This window comes from Asterias rubens, chromosome 2 (genome assembly GCF_902459465.1).
Source record: "Asterias rubens chromosome 2, eAstRub1.3, whole genome shotgun sequence".
Lineage (NCBI taxonomy): Eukaryota > Metazoa > Echinodermata > Asteroidea > Forcipulatida > Asteriidae > Asterias > Asterias rubens.
The window spans coordinates 15,073,225-15,095,638 of NC_047063.1; the positions used below are offsets into that span (position 1 = coordinate 15,073,225).

At 36.8% G+C, this 22,414-nt stretch overlaps 1 protein-coding gene across 1 annotated transcript in view; it reads right to left on the reverse strand.

The window, feature by feature from the left end:
• Nucleotides 1-22,414, reverse strand: part of LOC117307448 (sarcospan-like) — a 78,904-nt gene that overhangs the window by 34,008 nt on the left and 22,482 nt on the right. The window contains exon 3 of the mRNA XM_033792201.1: nucleotides 436-522. Coding sequence (XP_033648092.1) covers nucleotides 436-522 — 87 coding nt within the window. The remainder of the gene's footprint in view (nucleotides 1-435; nucleotides 523-22,414) is intronic.

The following is a 22,414-nucleotide window of genomic DNA, read 5'->3' on the forward strand; positions in this document are numbered from 1 at the left end:
TAGAAACAAAATTGTGCTGGCCCATCAAACTAATCTCAATGTAAACAAAATTGTTGAGAAATGTGAGGCTGGCCCAGCAAACTGGTCTCCTTGAAAAAAAGGTGTTAAACATGATTTTAAAAAAACGAGACGTTGCCAGGGAAAAACCAAATGCCTGAAAATTGTGTATTATGTATTTCTTTTTATTTTCTCGACATGTCAAAATGATCGGTCAGAAATCATGCGTAACCTGTCAACCTTATAGGCTCTTTAGCATAAAGATCTTTGCCAAACACTATGTTTATAATGAAATGGAGTTCCCATAAGAGATAATTGTTCTCTTTTTATGTTTAATTGTACTTACAAAAAAGTAATAAGCCTACTCTGTAAATAAAACTTGAATGTCACAATGAAATAATTTCTGACACTTGCCACTTCCTAAATTTGATTTCTTACCTTAATAATGAAGGCTTTGATGCTTCCTGAGTAGGCCTGTTCTCTGGTTGCACTGAAATACAGACCAATGCCACCCGCTAGGATTAACTGAAATGATAAAAAGAAAAAAACATGCGAGGATTAACTGATATGATAAAAAGCAAAAACATACTGTCATATCGCATCAGAGAAAGATTGTGCAATTTACGATGGGAAAAGAACCACACAATGAAAGTTTTAAAGGGACATATTGCCTTGGATGGACAAGTCGGTCTTTGAAAAGCGTTTCTAACCGTTTGTTATAAAATGTATGGTTAGAAAGATGTTTTAAAACTAGAATACAATGATCCACACAAATATGCCTCAAACCAGTGCATGGTTTTCCTTTAAATCGTTGACTAAAACGGTCGGCAATTTGTGGGAGTCAAATTTTTGAGTACCATAAATGGCGGACCGTGTTAGTTCGCAAAGTAAAAGGAAAACCATGCAATTTTGAGGCATAGGCCTATTTGTGTAGATCATTGTATTCTACTTTTACAACATCTTTCCAAGTATTTTATAACAAACAGATACAAACGCTTTTTAAAGACAAACTTGTCTGATCCAGGGCAACGTGAAGAAGTCAAAAGAGCTGTAATTATCTGAAAATTATTACAAACCTCAGCCTGAAAATCCACTAATTATAAAATGTCAGGGTTTAATCAAAGAAATATTGACTGGAGCGAGATGTGAACCTACGACTCACGGATTAGCATATCGACGCTCAACCAACTGATCTATCAAGCCCTATGTTGCTGGTCTCCCTTTTAGTCAATATTTGTTCAGGGGTGATTATAAAGCACTGCAGATATTCTCCGGGTGCTCTAAAATATCGCTAAAATATCGTTAGAAAACCTGTTGAAAACATTTCTTACCAATCCATACATTGCGCTGAATCTTTCACAGAATAATTTCTGTACTAATTGCTCACTTGTCCCAGATTTACATTAATACTGTTACAAAAAAATGTTCGAACATATGGTGCCCCTTTTTCTTTGTTTTCTAGGCTTACATGGTTGTTTATCCCTGACATCTATCTGTTCTAACTGGAATGTTGTTGTCTTTATTGATCATGTTTGCTTACCTCTTTTACAATGTTTTCTACTTTTCCATTGTTATTTATTTTTGACAACTACCTGATCAGACTGGGCTATAGTTTATTGATTATGTTATGGAGTTTGTTCATCCATGTGGCATTTTAATCATTTTTTTCACATTTCTTTTATCAAAACATGGTCTACTACAGAAAGATTCTCAGTAATACATATTTACCAACAGACTGATAGTTCTTCGCCTTATACATGTGAATACTAACAATCAAGATTTGCCCATTCACTTTTTTTTCTAGGCGAACCCTAATTTTCCACAACTGGGCACCATTCCTCAGTGGAGACATCATCTTGGGGCTCCGTCGACATTTGCCAAGAAAATATCGGCGGCGGTTCAAGTTTCAGAAAATGGATTTGAGAATCGGTGGCAAACACGCAGGCACGCTGCACTGTGCATGGGGTTCTCAAGAAGAAAAAGAAGTTCACCCGGCTGAAAACGGAATCAAGAGGTTGGTTTGTTTTTCTCCCCAGTGATATCTGCACTGATCAGTATGCAAAACGGACTCTTCTTTCATTTGCACTTTGTGTAGATGGCCTTACACTTGTTGTCTCCAGAGCGGTGCTTAATTTGTTTATTTTTAGAACCGGTAATTCCTTTCTGACTGTTTTTCTCATCATGTGTGCGTGGCGTCTGATTTGAGGTCCGGCTATACTAGAAATCTGTCGGTCATCCGAAGAAAAGGGGTCATCGTAACCCCATATCACATGATCCTCTGAAACCTAGATTCCTAGTGATGAATTTACGAGCGCGGATTGTTTACTTCTCATCTCATGCTTCAGAGTTTTCCCAAGCTTTAACGGGTCTGCTTTAATATGACACCGGTTATGAAGTGACCGTTATTTCATGCGAGAGTACAAATTTAGCTGGGTACCATTGAACTATTGATCTTTTTTATTAATCATTATGCACTAATACCAGTCTTGAACACACAGTTCCGGATGAGATGGTTGAGATTGTTAGCGTGATACACAAAATTTCACAAAGTTTGAGAAATGTTTGCAATGAATGTATAACATGTAAACAATGTATGTCCTTTCACACAAGGCTCATTTTGTTATATTTCACAAACATAAAGGAAATTTCTATTTTTTCTGTCTGCTGAAAAGTGCTATTAGTATAAAAAAAAAAACGGGGCCAACAAAAAGGGGACTGTATGTTCATGCAAACCCAGGATATTTCAATACCAATATGCTTTTTGAATTGCATCTTTCTGGTAATAAAAGCAGGGCACCCTGTAAACATGCCGGTACTGCAAAGAGAAGATGTTGATAACTTTGTTTTTTTAAACCTCACTTAATCAGGTAATGTATAGCAATCCAGTCAACATGCAATCCACAGAGATTAACCAGGGCAGGACATGAAACCACTAAACCAACTTGAATGTCAGCCAACCTTTACATGTTGAACCCCCAGACGAAAGCAGGCTAATTTTGTGCATCTATTTGAGTGTATATCATTTAACATGCACGCCATATGGTGGACTATTTAAACAGATGGGTAATGGAGCATGTTTTTATTTAAACTGAGCAATCATTTTGAAACTGACAGGTTTTTTTTTTCTTCTCGTTTTACATGATTGTTATTAAGACCAATCATTTACCAATTGATATCTTTGTTGATTTTGTCAGCATCCGTTTTCCTTTTTGAAGGACGGTTGTACTTTTTCAAATATTGAATGACAGTTTTTAGACTGTCGTTCAGTTTAAAAACTGTTTGTACAATTGTGAAGTTGTAAAATTTCAAGTGTGAACAATAGGCCTAAAGTGACATGTTTATTTATGAGCTTAGGGGAAAATATACAGTTTAACTCTATGGGAAAAAAAAAATCAAATCAACACAAACCTTTTCTTTTTCTATTGGTTACCAGCAATTATCAGCTAATGATTTCTATATCAGCTAATGCACAGTCCTTGTGACTGATTCTCTACTAGTAAGTGCTTAGCAAATGCTACTTTGTGTTGGGCAAGTGCTTAGCAAATGCTACTTTGTGTTGAGCAAATTCTAATGTATGCTTATCACATGCTAATTTTGTGCTTAGCAGGTAAGCTTTCTGCAGAACAGTTATATGGACTAGGGCAAAGAATTACATTTATGTGATATTAACAGAATTCTGTACAGGGACCTTTTGTACATGTTGTATATAGTCTTTTTTGATAAATTTAATTTATTTATTCATTTACAGTTTTCCTTTCAGTTATTCACAAACCCAAAAGTGAACATCCATCTCCCAAAGCATTAACAATTTCAAGCTCCAACACACACTTGATAAATTATGTACACCAACTCCCAAAAACTTGCATAATTGATGTTGTAATTACAACATTGCAAACACCTTAACATCCAAAATTAAAACTGATGAGTAACCGTCGTGTTGCATCAACAAGTGAGCTTCATCCATAAGTAATATTCCAACACATATAGCCTGTGAAACTTTTATGTAACATTGTCACTTGGCGTCAGCTGCAAGCATTAATTATATAGGCGAGTCACCAATGCATTACGGAAAAGGGATGGAGTAAGAATTATGTGATGCAAGCGCCTCAGTTTAAATATGTACATACCGGTACTCGTTACAGATAACTAAGAGGGGGTCAGTATTTGTATACCAGTGGGATCCACTCCCTACTGCATCAAAATAATGTGTCCATTATCCTTGATTAAACTCAAGAGCAAAATAAACAGCGCTCCACTAAGATATACAAAATGCTGACCAAAGATCCAGGGTAGAGAGAGAGAGAAAGGTTCTGGCCTCATAGTAATATCACAATGAGGGGGAATCTATCTTCTCATGACAGGTCATCCTTCTTAAGGCTGTCAGTGCATGACACTGTGGCGTTTATCAGAGACATTTAAGCCTAAGGCAGGTGTCTCAAACTATCTTGTTCCAGCAATAGAGGACTTAACGAAAGCCATGGGGAGAGCAATTATTAAAAACTGTATTTTGCACTAAAAACTTGTCATTTATAGCAAAATGGCCTTCGGACACGATTTGTCAATATGGAGCACGGTGTCACACAATTCTTTTATTATTTCCTTCTAAAAATGCTGCACCATTTTGGTGAGAATAACTGCCTCACAAAAAAATAAATTCCATATAGCTACTTTTTGTAAGACACATGACACAAAAGTCCACAGATTTACATTAAACTTGCATGGTGATGGCAGAAGCTTCCCTTAAGATAGTACTTGCTGAGGAGCAGTAGTTTTTGTTGAGAATCTAGTAAAATAATGTCACCAAAATAATTTTTGTCTCAGTGAGACAAACAAATATTTTAGCATGTACAAGAGATTTACATGACTCTACTGAAAACAATTTGCTCTGTGGTTTGTACTTTTTTTTCTCTCAAAATTTTGAGAACTATTGAAGCTGAAACTTCTACAGGTAAATGATATTACATACATCTTCATTCACTGTGAGTAAGGATAAAGGTCATGCCAAAAAAATCTACAAAAGGTACCAAACCCATTTAGGGAAATGACCTGATAAAGCGTAACTTTTGATGCTCAACCCATCGGTTCCTGAAATAGACTGAACTCTCCCTCAAACCATCTTTATCCAAGTCCTTTGATTCCTCCTCCATGCTCTTATGACTGCATCATTGTTGACAAGGATGATGAGGTGCCCCCAAGGGTAGTCCGAGGTAAATTGTGATGACTGACTCTGCGCTAATAGCTAGGGCAGAGAGTCTGGCTCAGCAACTTGTTTGGTGCCATACCAGGAGCAGTTATCATGCAGATGTATTCTTGCCCACGAGGAACCATTAGTTTCTTTAGATCTAACCCCGATAGAATATTGTGTTACATTTTGGAGGAAGTTTTAAGTTTATGGGCAGACACGGTTTTGGGTTAATTGATTGCAGCTCGTTGTACAAGCACTGAGGATATCAAGGGTCTGTTGATTAACAGTCCTAAATATTGAGAACCATTTGGTATCGTTAGCAATAATGCCCAATTAAAATAGGTCATCTGCTTTGTACTAGAACTATTTTAGAGGGCCTACATCTCATTTCATCAAGGAATAAAACAAAAAGAATGTGGGAGGGGTTTGGTTTTACCTATTTGAATAGCCTGATGTATACCCTAGCAGGATCTATCTCGAATCCTGAAGTTAGCCTTCGTGAATGACTGCTTCAATCCTTTAACTTTTTTTGGGCGCCATGGGCCCTTTTGTTTGGTAAGTCAAGTCCACCAGAAAAACACTATACCACAGTGGTTCACTATTAATTTTAGGGAAAAGCAAATTCCATTTTTATTACTATAAGTTTAAAAAAAAAACCATACAAAAGTTGGCCTAACCTGTGAGAATTTCACTTGAAGAAAATGCCATTTCTTTTTATCCTAGGTGACCAATTTGAACAATGTTAAAATGCTCAGCTCAATCGTCTTGCCAGACAGTAAAAAAAAAACACAAATCCAGATGGAAATATTAGCAATCTTGGTATTAATACAGATGTTACAAACAACACCTTCAAAGTCAATTTAAAGATTACTTTCAGTTGGAATGATTTTGACCGAGGGAATATTGTATTAGTAGGAAGAAATATTAGATTACTGATCAAAATACCATTCTCAACGACAGTGTGAACTTAAGCACCTCTTAGAAAGATAGAGCAGACAAAATCAGCACAAAAATGTGAGCAAACGCAATCACATCACCCTATCTTTATTAGGTATGAAATGTACAGTTATCTTGAGACAGTTATCTTGAGACAGGGTATGTTGTTTTGGCAGAGTTTGCTTGTTGAGTAAGAGTCGTTTTATTCTCACCGGGTATTCGGGTCTGAACCTGCTCAGGAAAATCCCAATTTAAATTGTCATATTTAATTTCCGTGGGCAAAAGAACTCTTAGAGACAAGACACATCTAAGAGATACCATTTTCATCATCACAAAGTAGGACAACCATAAGACACTGGTCAGGCTTTCTCTCTCTCTCTCTTTTTGTAAAGCAATGATTGTGTCTGGGTACTTTTTGTAGGACACAAAACACAATGTCCACAGATTTACAATAATCTTACACAGTTTGAAGATAATAATGGTAGAAAGCTTCCCTAAGAAAAAAATATTACTTTCAATGTTTTACTCATTTCTCAAAAACTGCAGCAACTGAGCAACTAATATTTTAAGGTACGCTTTCTACTATCAATTATCTTCAAACGGTGTAAGTTTAATGTAAATCTGTGGACATTGTGTTTTGTGTTACTAAAATTACCCAAATCCTTTAAAGCGCCAATAAAGGATGATCTCAATATTTCAACTATTACCTTTTTATGGCCAAATAGACATCGTAGATACCGGTTAATAACCATTTTACTCTCAAAACTTGCATTTAGTAACGAATAACTTGGGTCAAAAATGCACCCGGTCGCACGGCTTTTTCAGCCGTGAGTCAAAAACAGCTTATCTATTATAATGACGTCTTGACGCCAGTGACGATATTCCCCTAGTTGGGTGTGAACACAGTTCTCCAGCTTTGGCAAACTGAGGGCCCTACTTTCCACACCAAATAGCCGCCACTGACGTCATGATTCCTTTGTCGTGCAGGTTTGTTTGACCCCGTGTTTTTCAGAAATTTTGCTAGAAGCGTTCTGTGATAAAACCATTTTTACCATGTTTTAATGCGAGGTAAGAGACTCAGACTCCAGCTTTTAGAAAACTGTAATATCTATATACATTTGAGATCATCCTTTATTGGCTTTTTAAAGACTGAATCAAAACGGTGTTCCTTGAAAAGTATTTGATTTAGTTTTTACAGTGAATCAGTTGGTTGTGTGCGTTTGACAATGTGTGTCTTAGATCAATGTTTATGTCATTCTTCACTCAGTGTTAAAGATCAAGATGCAGAAGAATTAGTGTGAGGACAAAATTATAATAGCTTGTTTCTTAATGTTTCCCAAAATGAGGTCAAGAAACATTGATCGTTATATGAAGAGATTTAATATTCTGTAAACATATAAATGATACACATGTACCAAACATGTAAATTTTATTTGATGGGTAAGATGATGGCTGCATTCCTGTCTTCAAAACAGTATATATTACAATAATTCAAGAACCTATTGATCATAAGAAAAAATTGATGAAACTGCAAAGAAAGCTGAGATGAACTTTCATGAACATTCATGAAGTTCATAAAAGTTCACTTAAAGTTCATTCTTTGAAGGGGTGAACAGTTCATGAACTTGGTTTATAAACTGCAGTGATGAACATGTTACGCACGGTTGATGCATGTTCATGGTCTGAACATGAACATTCTTGAAATTTCAAAAAGTCATGAACTTCATCTCGCCTGGGACATCTAACAAGCCAAACATATTCTGATTGAAGTAATATTGTTACATCAGGTATTTAAAAAAAAAATACCTACTTTTAATAATTATTTCAGGGCCATGTTTAAATATTTTGTCTGTTTGTTTGTCAACCTCATTTAGTGATTTCCTTCTGTTATGGTCTGCTTTTCTTGGGGACTAAACCCAGCTAAGACTCATTTATACTACAGAAAGACTTAACTGTTTTATTTCACTTTACATAGGAACATCTTGAGTTCTTTGTTGAATCTTCTGTAACCGATGCTTTGTAACCTCGGGAAAAAGGCGCCTCACATAAATGCTGTAAAAGTAAGTAAGTAAGCTATTGTTGATGTTTTGAAAATATTTCTGGTGGAAATATTAATTGAATATATTATTTTGCATGTGAATTTGTTAAATAATTAGAAAGGAAAAAAAAACAACAATATCAGTAAATCCACTTCTGGAGTGAATACTGCCCTCTAGTGCTTAGTGTAGTTGTGACTGATACAGATTTGATTCCTTTCGAAAAATTGTGTGAAATGTCATCACAAGCTATAAAAGTTCCCCATCTGTTTCTCAGAGATAGATCTTAAGATAATTAAAGAAATGTCCTCTTTCATTTGCAAAGTACTTTTGCAAATATCATCAAAGGCTCCGGTGTTGGAAACCTTAAAAGGTGTTCATTAATAAAACATGAACATTGGAACAACCATAATATTAGGCTCCTAGTTGAAAACCATAAATTGTGTTCATTAATAAAACATGGAAAGTGGAATAACTATAGAAATAGGTTCCTAGTTGAAAATCATTAAAAAAAATGTGCTCATTAATAAAACATGAAAATTGGAACAACCATCATAATAGGCTCCTAGTTGAAAATCGTAAAATGTGTTCATTAATAAAACATGAAAAGTGGGATAACCATAAAATTGGCCTAGCGTTAACTAGTAAGTTATAATGCCTTTGTAGTCTTCCGACAGAAAGTTTTAAAGTATTTTTTATATTTTAGATCATCGTTTGGTCAAAGAACAACCTTTCAATCAACAGATCTGACATACCCACGATAAAAATGCTTTTTAATCCGTAACAACCAGGGAAGAAACCATGGTCTTGAGGCTGGTTCCAAATGGCTGGTTTAAGAGGATTACATACATGGTGTATTTAATGACACAACTGTCAACAGTTAGGTATCCCAAGTACACATTCAGAAGAGATTATTGGTAATTATGGTGTTTATGAGTGGTTGGATGATAATAACACTTGCTAAAAGCTGACAGGACAATGTACTTTGAAGTACTAATTGACCATGAAGGAAGCATGGAGGAAAGAACACTGTGTGTGAGGAGGAACCATTTGATTGGACGCTTGGACTGAGCATGAATATTCACCAGGCCCAATGAGGTTTGAAATGAGGATGAATATTCAGTAGGCCCAATGAGGCTTGGATTGAGCATGAATATTCAGTAGGCCCAATGAGGTTTGGAATGAGGATGAATATTCAGTAGGCCCAATGAGGCTTGGATTGAGCATGAATATTCAGTAGGCCCAATGAGGTTTGGAATGAGGATGAATATTCAGTAGGCCCAATGAGGCTTGGATTGAGCATGAATATTCAGTAGGCCCAATGAGGTTTGGAATGAGGATGAATATTCAGTAGGCCCAATGAGGCTTGGATTGAGCATGAATATTCAGTAGGCCCAATGAGGTTTGGAATGAGGATGAATATTCAGTAGGCCCAATGAGGCTTGGATTGAGCATGAATATTCAGTAGGCCCAATGAGGTTTGGAATGAGGATGAATATTCAGTAGGCCCAATGAGGCTTGGATTGAGCATGAATATTCAGTAGGCCCAATGAGGTTTGGAATGAGGATGAATATTCAGTAGGCCCAATGAGGCTTGGATTGAGCATGAATATTCAGTAGGCCCAATGAGGTTTGGAATGAGGATGAATATTCAGTAGGCCCAATGAGGCTTGGATTAAGCGTGAATATTCAGTAGGCCCAATGAGGCTCAGAATGAGGATGAATATTCAGTAGGCCCAATGAGGCTCAGATTAAGCATGAATATTCAGTAGGCCCAATGAGGAGGAACCACTTGATTGGATGCTTGGATTGAGCATAAATATTCAGTAGGCCCAAAAAACAAAACCTTTTTGTGAATCAATGTTAGGATGGCAAACAATTTTCTTAATGTCTTTGTAAGTTTACTCTCTGTTCCTTCATAAAATTCCAGTCTCTGTCTTTTCCCCCAAACACCCATGTAAATATATATAAGGCCTCTGTTTCCTGAAAAAAAAATTAAGTACATTACAAAGCAGAATTTCACCTTGAATCCCCTTAAGAACAAAAACTTAACCCAGAATAATATGCTTCATGTATCTGAGCCATCAACTAGGTCAAAATAACCATGTTATATTTGTCTTAGTCAATAGCCCATTGTCATAGAGCTATTTACCACAGATTTATACAGAACATTTCTCTATGCACAGCATAAATTCCAAGTCAAGCAGTACTATGGGTGTTGATAATCTTCTATAACCAAAGATCAATAAAACAATAGGCAGCATAAAGTGGTCACCCTACTTTTCTATAAAAGAATAAATAACTGGACACCTGTTTATGTTGGAACACAATCTAAAGCAAAACAAAACTGTTTAAATGAAGTAAAGTAAAAAAAAAAAAAAAAATTAAATTAACCCAAAAACATAAAATGGAAAACAAGAAACAAAATTGCAAATGATGATTTTATTAATAAACAACACATATGAATATTTGTGTGGGTCAGTGAGTACATAAATATGCAGGTATACAGCCCTACGTTACTTTCCTCCCATTTCATATTTATTTATTTTTTATATAGGCCTACAGTTATAATGTTTTTTATTCCAAAAACCACTGACATAATTCACCTTAAGAATTTGATTTTTCACAGTTACACAATTGTATAAATGACTTGTACACAAAGAAAGTGCTTTACATGCAGAATGTTAGGATAAGTAGCCAGGTGTAACACAACCCTTACCATTGCTAAATTACTCACTTAAAGAAAGCAGACACTATTGGTAATTGTCATGACTAGTCTTCACAGTTGGTGTACCTCAACATATGCATAAAATAACAAACCTGTGAAAAATTTGAGCTCAATCAAGTTGTGTGCTTTCTGATGCTTGATTTCGAGACCTCAAATTCTAAACTTGAGGTCTCGAAATCAAATTCGATGAAAACTACGTCACTTCATAGGGAGCCGTTTCTCACAATGTTTTATACTATCAACCTCTCCCCATTGCTCGTAATCAAGAAAGGTTTTATGCTAATCATTATTTTGAGTAGTTACCAATAGTGTCCACTGCCTTTAAAATCCTCTCTAATGTTAGGTCCTGTGTACGTGCCTATGCTCTATAGCAAATTAAGTCTGCACCATACCTTACCTGGCAGTCTAAGATAAATGATTGCAATATTCTGTAATTAATTACGTGATTGCCAGGGATAATGAGATATCATTAATAACATGTACTCTACTGAAGACATATTATACTGCATTGTGTATAGCATTGTCAACAATAAGCAGATAGACTTGAGTAATTACAAGGCAGCTACCGAGCACAATTCAGTTGATGAGTTTTTGTCTCCAGATTTTCCAGATGGCTAAAGAAGGGCAGAATTTTGTCATAAACAGAGCCATGAAATTGGGCCCTGGGTTGTGAAACAATACAATTTGTTGTCATAGTGTTTAAAGGGAAGGGACACATTTGGTAATTACTCAAAACAAACATTAACTTAAAAACTGACTTCGTAACAACATTTACAGCTCCATGGTAACAAGTATAAAACATTGTGAGAAACGGCTCCCTCTGAAGTAATGTAGTTTTTGAGAAAGAGGTAGCTAGCTAGAAGTCTTTTATTCCTATCTGCAAGCACACAAATTCGTTGATTTATGGTTATGATGGGGTACACCAAGTGAGAACACTGGTCTTTGACAATTACCAAACGTGTACAGTGTCTTTAAAGCAATTTCATAGTCGCACCTTTTCGCCAAAACACACAAACAATTGAATTTTTCCCAATTCTTCTCAAAAACTATTATATCCTACATCTCAGGATTTAGTACGTTCCATAATAATCAATTTTTGTAGTTCATTGAGGTGACTCGTCATTTTCATTTACGTGACAATGTACAGGACGATGGATACAATCCATACATACAAATGAACTAGCACAAAACATTTTCCCCAATTCTCTCATTCGCCCACCTTTCTACGAACTAATGTGATTAAACCGTCTGACATTTCCATTCATTTGCATCAAATTTGTGAAAAAGAAAGAAAAGCATGCCAACAAAAGACCTAAAGCGATGCGCACAGGTCACTCTGGTTTCTTTACAATTCACAAGGGAAACATCAACACAAAGCTGTCTCTGACAGAAATTAAGCCCAATATTGCACGAGAATAAGGCAAACTCCCCTGGGTCATGAATGAAGACAAGTCCCATGGGCCGTGGTGAAGATGAAAACGCTTGCATTTCACGATGAAAAATCATCAATTCATGGAGGTACTAGTGTTTTTATAAAGGTTAAGTTGGATTAAAATAGTGCTTGGGCACTGGGGTGCATTTATACCAGAAATAATGAAGAGTATTGTTTATATCAGTCTCCATATTAAGTCCTTAAATGAGGCCGTGTCCGAATTGGCGACTTCGGCTACAGCTACGGCTAGGGCGCGCGCGTCTTAAACACTGATAGACGCGCTGATCTAGCCGTAGCTGTAGCCAAAGTCACCAATTCAGACACGACCTCAGTCTCTCTGTAGAATTTACTTTACTTAATGGGAGTAATTTAAAGTTTTTCCATTTTTTTCTATAGAACTCAAACAAAACTTTGTGCAAAACAGTTTTGACTGTCTTGTAAATTTTAACTTGTGAACTAATTGCATCCGGATATAGATAAGCTTGGGCGATATTGATTTATTCTATAAACTCCCAGTGAAAAGTGGAGAAGAGACAGTCATAGCATAACAGAGGTGTTCTAATGACCTATTCTTCTGGTTTTACTCCAAACCTATTGGGTGCAGGATGTTTTAGCTAGGAAACACATCGCAATACTTAATCAATATCCAGATATATTGATATTTCGATTAAAACCAAATCGATCCGATATCGAAATTGTTTCCAAATTAGTATCGCGATATTTAATAATATGGTGGTACCTCCCAAGCTTAGATATAGACTGTTTTTTTTTTATAAATACCAGGGCTTGATTTGATTACACTGGACTGCACTGGCCAGTGATTTTATTTCATTTGGCCAGTAAACTTGTAACTAGACAAGACTGGCTGCCTATAACACAGTTGAATGACTGCTAAATAATGATAATAATAATAATAATAGCAGGATTTTTCCCTGATTTTGAATCTGAAATATAAGGAATTATTAAAACAATGAACTTGTAGTTTGTCTGTCTAGGCTGTCTTCAACAAGCCTGGCTTAAATAATCTGACAGCCTCATAAACGCTCTTTATTTTGGTATACATAGATTAACTCTTGTCTCTCCATATTCTGTGTGTATTATTTTACTTATCTGTAATATTTGTTTCTATGTGATTTAATCTTGAGAAAAGTAGTAATGAATTAAATGTTGAGTTGAATTGAATAGACCAAATACATAACATCTATAAGAAATTCATAAGCAAAAAACAAACTTGAGAATCCATGGCGTGACCAAGTTATGAAGTAGTCTTAATTCAAGGGGCCTTTCTATTAGAAACAAATATCCATGGGCTTCATACAGTGGTGTGAATAACATAACCAAAGTAGAACCCTTTATTACTTCTTTGAAGTACAGGCGCTGAATACTGTTCTCTGTGTCACTGCGTGCCTTCCATGGCTGCGAAATTATGCACCATGGGGATACGCTTACATCCCCCGGAAAAATTCATACTTTATTGTGCGGTGCTGATGGGTGAATTCATGCACAATCAATATCATGTAGCCGTTCACACAATTAACACCCATACCCCCAATACACGCTTTCTACAACCATGATAGGAGTTCAACATCCACTGGCGCACTCATTTAATGATTCTGTTTTAGGTGGAGGTAAAAGAGTGACTATCTTTATTTGTTTCCATCGTGTTTTCTCGTCTGCATCAGAACGAAGCATACTGCCTTACTTCACAACCGTTATTATGCACCTCACATAATTTGGAGTGAATTTGCCCCCTCGTACTCTCGTACTAAAACAACACCTTGCATCAGTTGCCAATGCCTAATGTTAGAGTCGTGAATGAGGAGAATATGGTAGTAAGTCAATGTATGAGGCAATACTACCTAGAATATGGTACTACAGCACCTTGCATCAGTAGCCACTGCTTAAAGGAACACGTTGCCTTGGATCGGTCGAGTTGGTCTTTGAAAAGCGTCCTGTAACCATTTGTTATAAAATCGATATGGTTAGAAAGATGTTTTAAAAGTAGAATATAATGATCCACACAAGTATCACTCAAAATTGCACGGTTTTCGTTTTACCTCGTCGACAATCACGGTCGGCCATTTATGGGAGTCAAAACTTTGACTCCCATAAATGGCCGACCGTGTTAGTTCGCGACGTAAAATGAAAACCGTTCAATTTTGAGTGATACTTGTGTGGATCATTATATTCTACTTTTATAACATCTTTCTAACCATATGTATTTCATAACAAACTGTTTCAAACGCCTTTCATAGACCAACTCGTCCGATCCAAGGCAACGTGTTCCTTTAATATAAGTGTCATGAATGAGGAGAATATAGTAGTTACTCATGTATGGGGCGATACTTTGTACTAACTCAATGCAATAGGACAATAGTACTAACTCAATAAAGGAGGACAATACTAACTAAATTTTAGAATATGGTATTATAACACCTTGCATCAGTAGCCACTGCTTCATATTAGTGTCTTGAATGAGAAGATAGTAGTAACTCATGTATGGGGCGATACTTTGTACTAACTCAATGCAACAGAACAATAGTACTAACTCAATAAACAATAGTACTAACTCAATAAAGGAGGACAATACTAACTAAATTTTAGAATATGGTATTATAACACCTTGCATCAGTAGCCACTGCTTCATATTAGTGTCTTGAATGAGAAGATAGTAGTACATGTAACTCATGTATGGGGCGATACTTTGCAATAAAACAATAGTACTAACTCAATAAACAATAGTACTAACTCAATAAAGGAGGACAATACTAACTAAATTTTAGAATATGGTACTACAACACCTTGCATCAGTAGCCACTGCTTCATATTAGTCTTGAATGACGACAAAAATGTCGAGAAAATACTAACTAGCAACTCCATGAATGATGGCATTACTCACTAGAACATGGTACTAACTCAACTAGAATATTATTCATTGAATGGGGACAATACTCACTAGAATAAGGTACTAAAACAACACCTCGCATCAGTAGCCAATATTTTAGTATCTTGAGTGTCGAGAATATGGTAGTAACTTAATGTATCAAGAAAATACTAACTAGCAACTCCATGAATGATGGCATTACTCACTAGAACATGGTACTAACTCAACTAGAATATTATTCATTGAATGGGGACAATACTCACTAGAATAAGGTACTAAAACAACACCTCGCATCAGTAGCCAATTTGTTAGTGTCTTGAGTGAGGAGAATATGGTAGTAACTTAATGTATCAAGAAAATACTAACTTGCAACTCCATGAATGATGGCATTACTCACTAGAACATGGTACTAACTCAATGAGGGCAATACTAGATTATTATTCATTGAATGGGGACAATACTCACTAGAATAAGGTACTAAACTCAATGAATTGAGAGGATGCTAACTAGACTATGGTACTAACTCAATGTTTGAGGACGACCGGACTAAAATATGGTACTCAACAAGGACAATACTAAATACTCCATGTATAGGGCCTAATAATTAGCATTTTGCTCATCCCACAAATTAGCTACTGTTATATAAATAATCCAAATAAGTATTTTCCAAAACTGTGGGGCATTCTGGATTTTTTGGGGGCAAGTTATGCCAGTGACTTGAGCATTAGGCACGGCTTCCAGGTCCAAGGCCAGTGATTTTAGCTTCAGGCCTTAACTAAGGCTAGTGATTTTTATATAGAAGTCCTTTATGGACAATTATAGGACGTTTTGGCTTCTTAAAAGCGTCATTCAAAAGAATCTTTCCCGGCCTGGTTATCCAACGAGGCAAGGTCAAGTCACGTCGGACAAGGTTAGTGTCTACAATGTTGCCACAATTGTTATCAGAATTTTGAAGAATTTTCAGAGTATGGGGTGGACAAATTTTCTGTGTCTTTTTGGGCATTGATAGCGAACAAGATTATAAACTACAAGGATCTATGTGTGAGTTGTATAAAACTAATATGGAATGCGTTTCATTCATGCATAGTTGCATACAACATATTCACTCAGAAAAATATGGCTTTTCTGTATGTCACAGCTTTTCCAATGGAGTCCATTCTTCACCTTGTGATGCAACCTGCAACAATGCACTCATCAGCCAATATTTGAATAAAACTACAATAAAAATGACCTGCTGCAATATATGGACGTCACATCTCTCTGTTGGTTTATTATTCCCATAAAACTTTCCGTCCCTCTCATGATTGACAGATTTTTAAGCTGGTAGTTCAAATACTCAACACGATTCTGTAAATAATTAATACTTTTAATTGTGTGGTTTTTTTTTTTCTTTCTAGTTAATTATTTAAAAAAAAATCTTTCTAGTTAGTTATTTACAATTTTTTTCAATAAAACCACGTTTTAGTTCTGTCTAATTTACATTGAGTTTTTTCAGGCTAAAAACTTGTGTACTGGTATTTCATTTTTATAAAAAGAAAAACAATCGTGAATGACATGACATTTCTACCTAGCAAAATATTCCTGAAAGGCAAAATGACAATGATAGTGTCCCAAACAGCAGTAAAGTAGACATATTTTACAATGCGTTTGTCTGTATGTGTAGGCATGTTGTGTTGTCATTTTTCACAATTTTTTTGAGAGACTGCTATTACACCGCAATGCCCAATGACCATTTTAAGATGAAGGCTACAAAACTGATTTGGGGTATCGACCCAAATCAACTGTATCCAGGGGCACATTGCAGATCACTTGCTCCTGTGTCTGAAACAGGGTTACCCCTTCACAGTCCGTAAAGATGTACCTAGGCATAGGTATCATCCAGTATTAGAGCAGAATGTTGACAGTATACAAATATTGACTGCTTCGAGCTATGGTTAAAACTATGACTCCCGAGGTGATCCCCGGAGCGTTCTATTTTCCCGAGGAGAAGCCGAGGGAAAATAGAATGCTCCGGGGATCAGCGAGGGAGTCATAGTTTAAACCATTGCACGAGCAAAAGCAGTCAATATTTGTTTTATAACACCCAAAACATTTCTAAATACTGTACTATTAAGTTACAGACCTGAATGCTACCATCAACGGACGACGCGAATACAGATTGCGAAAACTTTTACTGTGCTGCATGTAGTGTCATGTAATCCGAAATGGTTAATACAGACTATTAATTTATCATCCTCGTACATGCAACGGACGTCTGGGTACTGCAGGCCGTGTGATAGTCTTCGGACTAGCGCACGGCAAACCGATGCACTATCACACCGCCGTCGTCTAGTAAAACAAAGACATATCATGTGACGCGCTCTAAACCAATGAAAAGGCAGAATATTGGTAAGGGGTGTTATAAAATGCACTAATAGCTTCCCAACTTTTCTGAAGCAATTATGGTTGAAGGGACACTATTGGTAATTAATCAAAATAATTATTAGCATAAAACCTTAAGTTATGGGGAGAGGTTGACAGTATAAAACATTGTAAGAAATTTTACACGTATTTGATTTCTAGACCACACGTTTAGAATTTGAGGTCTCGACATCAAGTTGAAAGCACACAAGTCTGTGTGACAAGGCACACAAGTCCGTGTGACAAGGCACACAAGTCCGTGTGACAAGGCACACAAGTCCGTGTGACAAGGCACACAAGTCCGTGTGACAAGGCACACAAGTCCGTGTGACAAGGCACACAAGTCCGTGTGACAAGGCACACAAGTCCGTGTGACAAGGCACACAAGTCCGTGTGACAAGGCACACAAGTCCGTGTGACAAGGCACACAAGTCCGTGTGACAAGGCACACAAGTCCGTGTGACAAGGGTGTTTTTTCTTTCATTATTATCTCGAAGATTCGATGACCGATTGAGCTCAAATTTTCACAGGTTTGTTATTTTATGCATATGCTGAGATACTGCAAGTGAGAAGACATTTACATCCTCTATTCTTAATTCAAGTCTTCTTTCACAATTGATTAAGAGTCACCATGAATTAAATCATGTTCTTGAGAAGGGTTTCAAATTGTAACCACGTATTATGTAAAAACTCCTTACAGTAGAATAAAGCAAGACAGTTCCCTAAGAACAACTCTACCTGGCAAGTAGATACACACATGGTGTTACCGCAAACCAAATATACATTGATACCTCACCATGCAATGCCTCAAATCCTATATAAAAACTCCTTGTTGTTTACTATTAGAGGTATGCTCCAAGTTCTTAAAAAAGAAAATTAATTCAGTCAGATTAAAGCATCAACCCCCGAAAAAGAATCTGATCCACTGCACATGACGTTGTATGAATTACACTCAGGCGATCAAATGCTTTAATCCTCATAAATAGGAAATTACAAAAGTTAGCATTTGAGCGTAGCAGCAGGAGCCAGGGTTTAACTGTACTGTCTAGCCCCGAGCATTCTAAGCGTAATCAACCAAACTGCTGATGTACGTGGCTAACCAAAAGGTCAATCACCCATGCCTAGAGGCAATACCTAACAAATAAAGATTACGTGTTGACGGCATTTTTCCAAGTGAACTATTTGACTGCGTAGTAAGCTGTGGCAGGTCTCTAATCAAACTGGACTAGTAACGAGTTGATCTGCTTAGAGCCAAAAGATGCTGGATTACAAATTATGAACATGTCACCATGATTTTCAATGTGAGTGTCAAACCAGTCGGTTTAACTTGCATTTTCATGTTTGGCTTTCTACATGGATGCCTTTTGACTCTCCAGTATATGTAGAAGTAGGTCTATCAATTTAAATATGAAAATAACATCCAGTGTTAAGTGTGTGATGTGGGGGAATGTGCCTCCCCTCATAGTTGCACTCTATCAAAACAATATTCACTGTTATGTAAAACCTACAGTCATGTTTCAACGCAAGTTGCTGGTACCTGCACACTGACCATTTTATAATAGTCCATGCTCGTGTAAATGTAGGTATATTTTATAAGATATGTTAAATTTGCATCAGGGATAAAGAATATTAATTTTGGTTTTTACCCATACACCGATGTGTGTTAGCACTGTATATACTCAGTACTTTCCTGAGTCCTGTGAAAAAATATCACAGGCATATTACTGGGGTGGGGTTCAAACCCACGACCCTTGCAATTCTAGAGCAGTGTCTTACCAACTATAATAGACTACCGTGGTTGCCCAGGCAGTTCGAATCCTATGTTTTGGCAGCGGGTACCGCAACGATAAAGAGATGTCAACGATAAGAGATGTAGGTATATTTTGTTATTACTGACATGATTTCAGTATGAACTGTCGATGAATGTAGAAGTTCACGCTAACAATCATCCGAGTAAAATTCTGTCTGGGTAATTGTCAAAATTGCTGGAACGGTCAATCGAAGACCCTTCACATGGATGCAAGTCTTTGCACACCTTCAAAACTTTTTGGAACTACTTTGGTCCGTTGTGTCAGGCCTGGAATATCAATTCTAAAAGGGCAAGGCTATTTTCACTTTGCTAAGAGCACTTCCATTGCAAAATCTTGATGTCAATGGGAAGCTTATATGAAAGGGCACCAAGGCCAAAACAGGGGCAACATTACAGGGACCATTGCTTCTGTGGCCTCATTGTAATTCCAGACCTGTTAACACATGAAGGAAACAAACTGGCGCACTTTTACAGGGCCCCAAAGTTCAAGCACGCACAAGACTTGCAGCCTATACCAACTGCTTATTTTGATTGTCGCAATCAAAATAAGCCTGATAATAAGAACCTGCCTGAAAATCCTAACATAACATAAACTGTTTATTCAGTGTTAGACCAGTCGGTTTGCCACAGGTTAGTTGTCCGAAGGATTGAATGTGTTTACTGAAAACTAGAGAGCAAGAAATGATAATCAACTCTTCCCTAAAACAATGATGTACTTTGTGCATCTTAAGATGAGATGTCAATATCACAGGCAATAACTTGTATTATGGAAGAAAACACTTTTCTTTATGATTATAGATCCATTAGCCCAATTGCATGGCTAGATGCTTTATGTATTCTGTGCTAAAAATTCATTTTACGTTGTGGTGTAAGCACCCATCACACTTTGAGGGTGAGGTGGCCACAGACTCAATTCCATGCCGAAATGATGATGTGTTAACAAAAGCGTGTTAAAGCCATTATACACTTTCGATAAATAGTATTGTCCAAGTCCCACACTTTGTGTATCACAACTTATATATAAAATAACAAACCTGTGAAAATTTAGGCGTCATCGGAGTCGGGAGAAAATACCGGGAAAACCCACTCTTGTTTCCGCATGTTTCGCCCTGTCATGACATATTATGTTTAAAATAAATCTGTTATTCTCGAGAATTGATATTGTTTTAATGTTTTCTCAAAAAGTAAAGCATTTCAAGGAATAATATTTCAAGAGAGTCTTTCACTATTACCTTCTGTAAACCCTGTAAGTTATTTGTAAATCTGTGAACTTTTGTTCTTCTTTTCTGTACCGAAAGTGTATAACGGCTTTAAGCAGTGGCTTAAAAATGGTCCCTTCTGAGTTTTTTAGCAATGTTATTCCACATCACACATAGAGGAAGAACACTCTAGTGTTTTTGTTTTTTAAAGCAGATCATTTATTGTGTACATACTGTACGGTGGCTCAATACTGCTGCATCTGCATCTGCCCCCCCCCTCCCCTTGTAAATATTCTTTTCCTATAAGAGTTACCAGGGCTGTTTGTTTAAAGGTTTTTACACCCCCCCCCCACCCCCAAGACAACACCTTTATCAAATTTGTTTGTGCTAGACAAATGTTGGTCATATTACAATGACCACTTAGCCTTTACCAATATTTTGATGTGATAAGACGCGCTAACTCCAAGTGATGTGATCTGCACTTTATATTACTGGCACATTTTTTCCCCCTGGTGCCAGCCATCACAGTCCTGTCGTCGTGTGTCCCCCCCCCCCCTTCCAGTTTGTTCTCAACTTTCCTATGTGATATTTTGTCTGTAAACACGCAATTGATGGACAGGCGCAACACCCAGATGATGACACCTGCTTTCCATTTCATTCGGGTTCGCTGTCTAAATGTTATTATTGCACGTTTCTTGAATCTTGGCGCAGATGACAAGTCAACAGTGGCTGGGCTGGCGCATATACAAAGGCCGGGGTCACTCTTACGCAGGCTTCTTGGCAAAAACTTAATTATATCTTCGCGTCTCGGTTTGCTGCTGGAAATGCTTTCAGTAATATTATTGTCTGGATTTTTCGAGCGAACGGACATGACGGACATGACGGACAATCAACGAGATGAAAACAACTCAACAATCAACCAGACATAACCTAAATAGAGCTGAGTTAGCGGATAACGCTAGACGGTCTGTTGAGGACCTGCCTAACGGTTTCAAGACATTGTTTGTTTGTTTGTTTGTTGGTTTGTTTGTTCACTTGTACATTTGTTTAGAGATCTTCCCATCAAGGGAACTCGGCAAACTCTCCCAGTGGGATATAAACACTAAGCTGCCAACATCAGCAAATCTCTCTCATACAAAAATTGATTTAATGTTTATGATTATGAATTGCACAAAATCAAGAAATTGTGATTCATAAACAAGACGACAATACTTATTGAAGCCATTGTGAAATCAGATGTTAGCTTGGGGGGTTTAAACCCACAAGCTTGTAATTGTAAGTCCTGTGGTCTGTACCCAAATCAAAGAACAAAATTTTCAAACATTTACACTTTTAAAGTCATTGGACACTTTCGGTAAACAGTATTGTCCAAGTCCCACACTTCGTGTATCATAACTTATACATAAAATAACAAACCTGTGAAAATTTAGGCTCAATCGGTCATCGGAGTCGGGAGAAAATAATGGGAAAACCCACCCTTGGTTTCCGCACGTTTCGCCGTGTCATGACATGTGTTTAAAATAAATCGGTAATTCTCGATATCGAGAATTGATAATATTATTGTTTTAATGTTTTCTCAAAAAGTAAAGCATTTATGGAATAATATTTCAAGAGAAGTGTTTCACCATTACCTTCTGTAAACCCTGTAAATTATTTGTAAATCTGTGAACTTTTATTTTTGTTCTGTACCAAAAGTGTATAATGGCTTTAAAATTAACCACTTTTTGTAGCTAATATTAAAAAAGTAAATCCATTCTGGTGGTGTTATACGAAAGTATATTTGTGCACCTTATAGTAAGCTAGACAA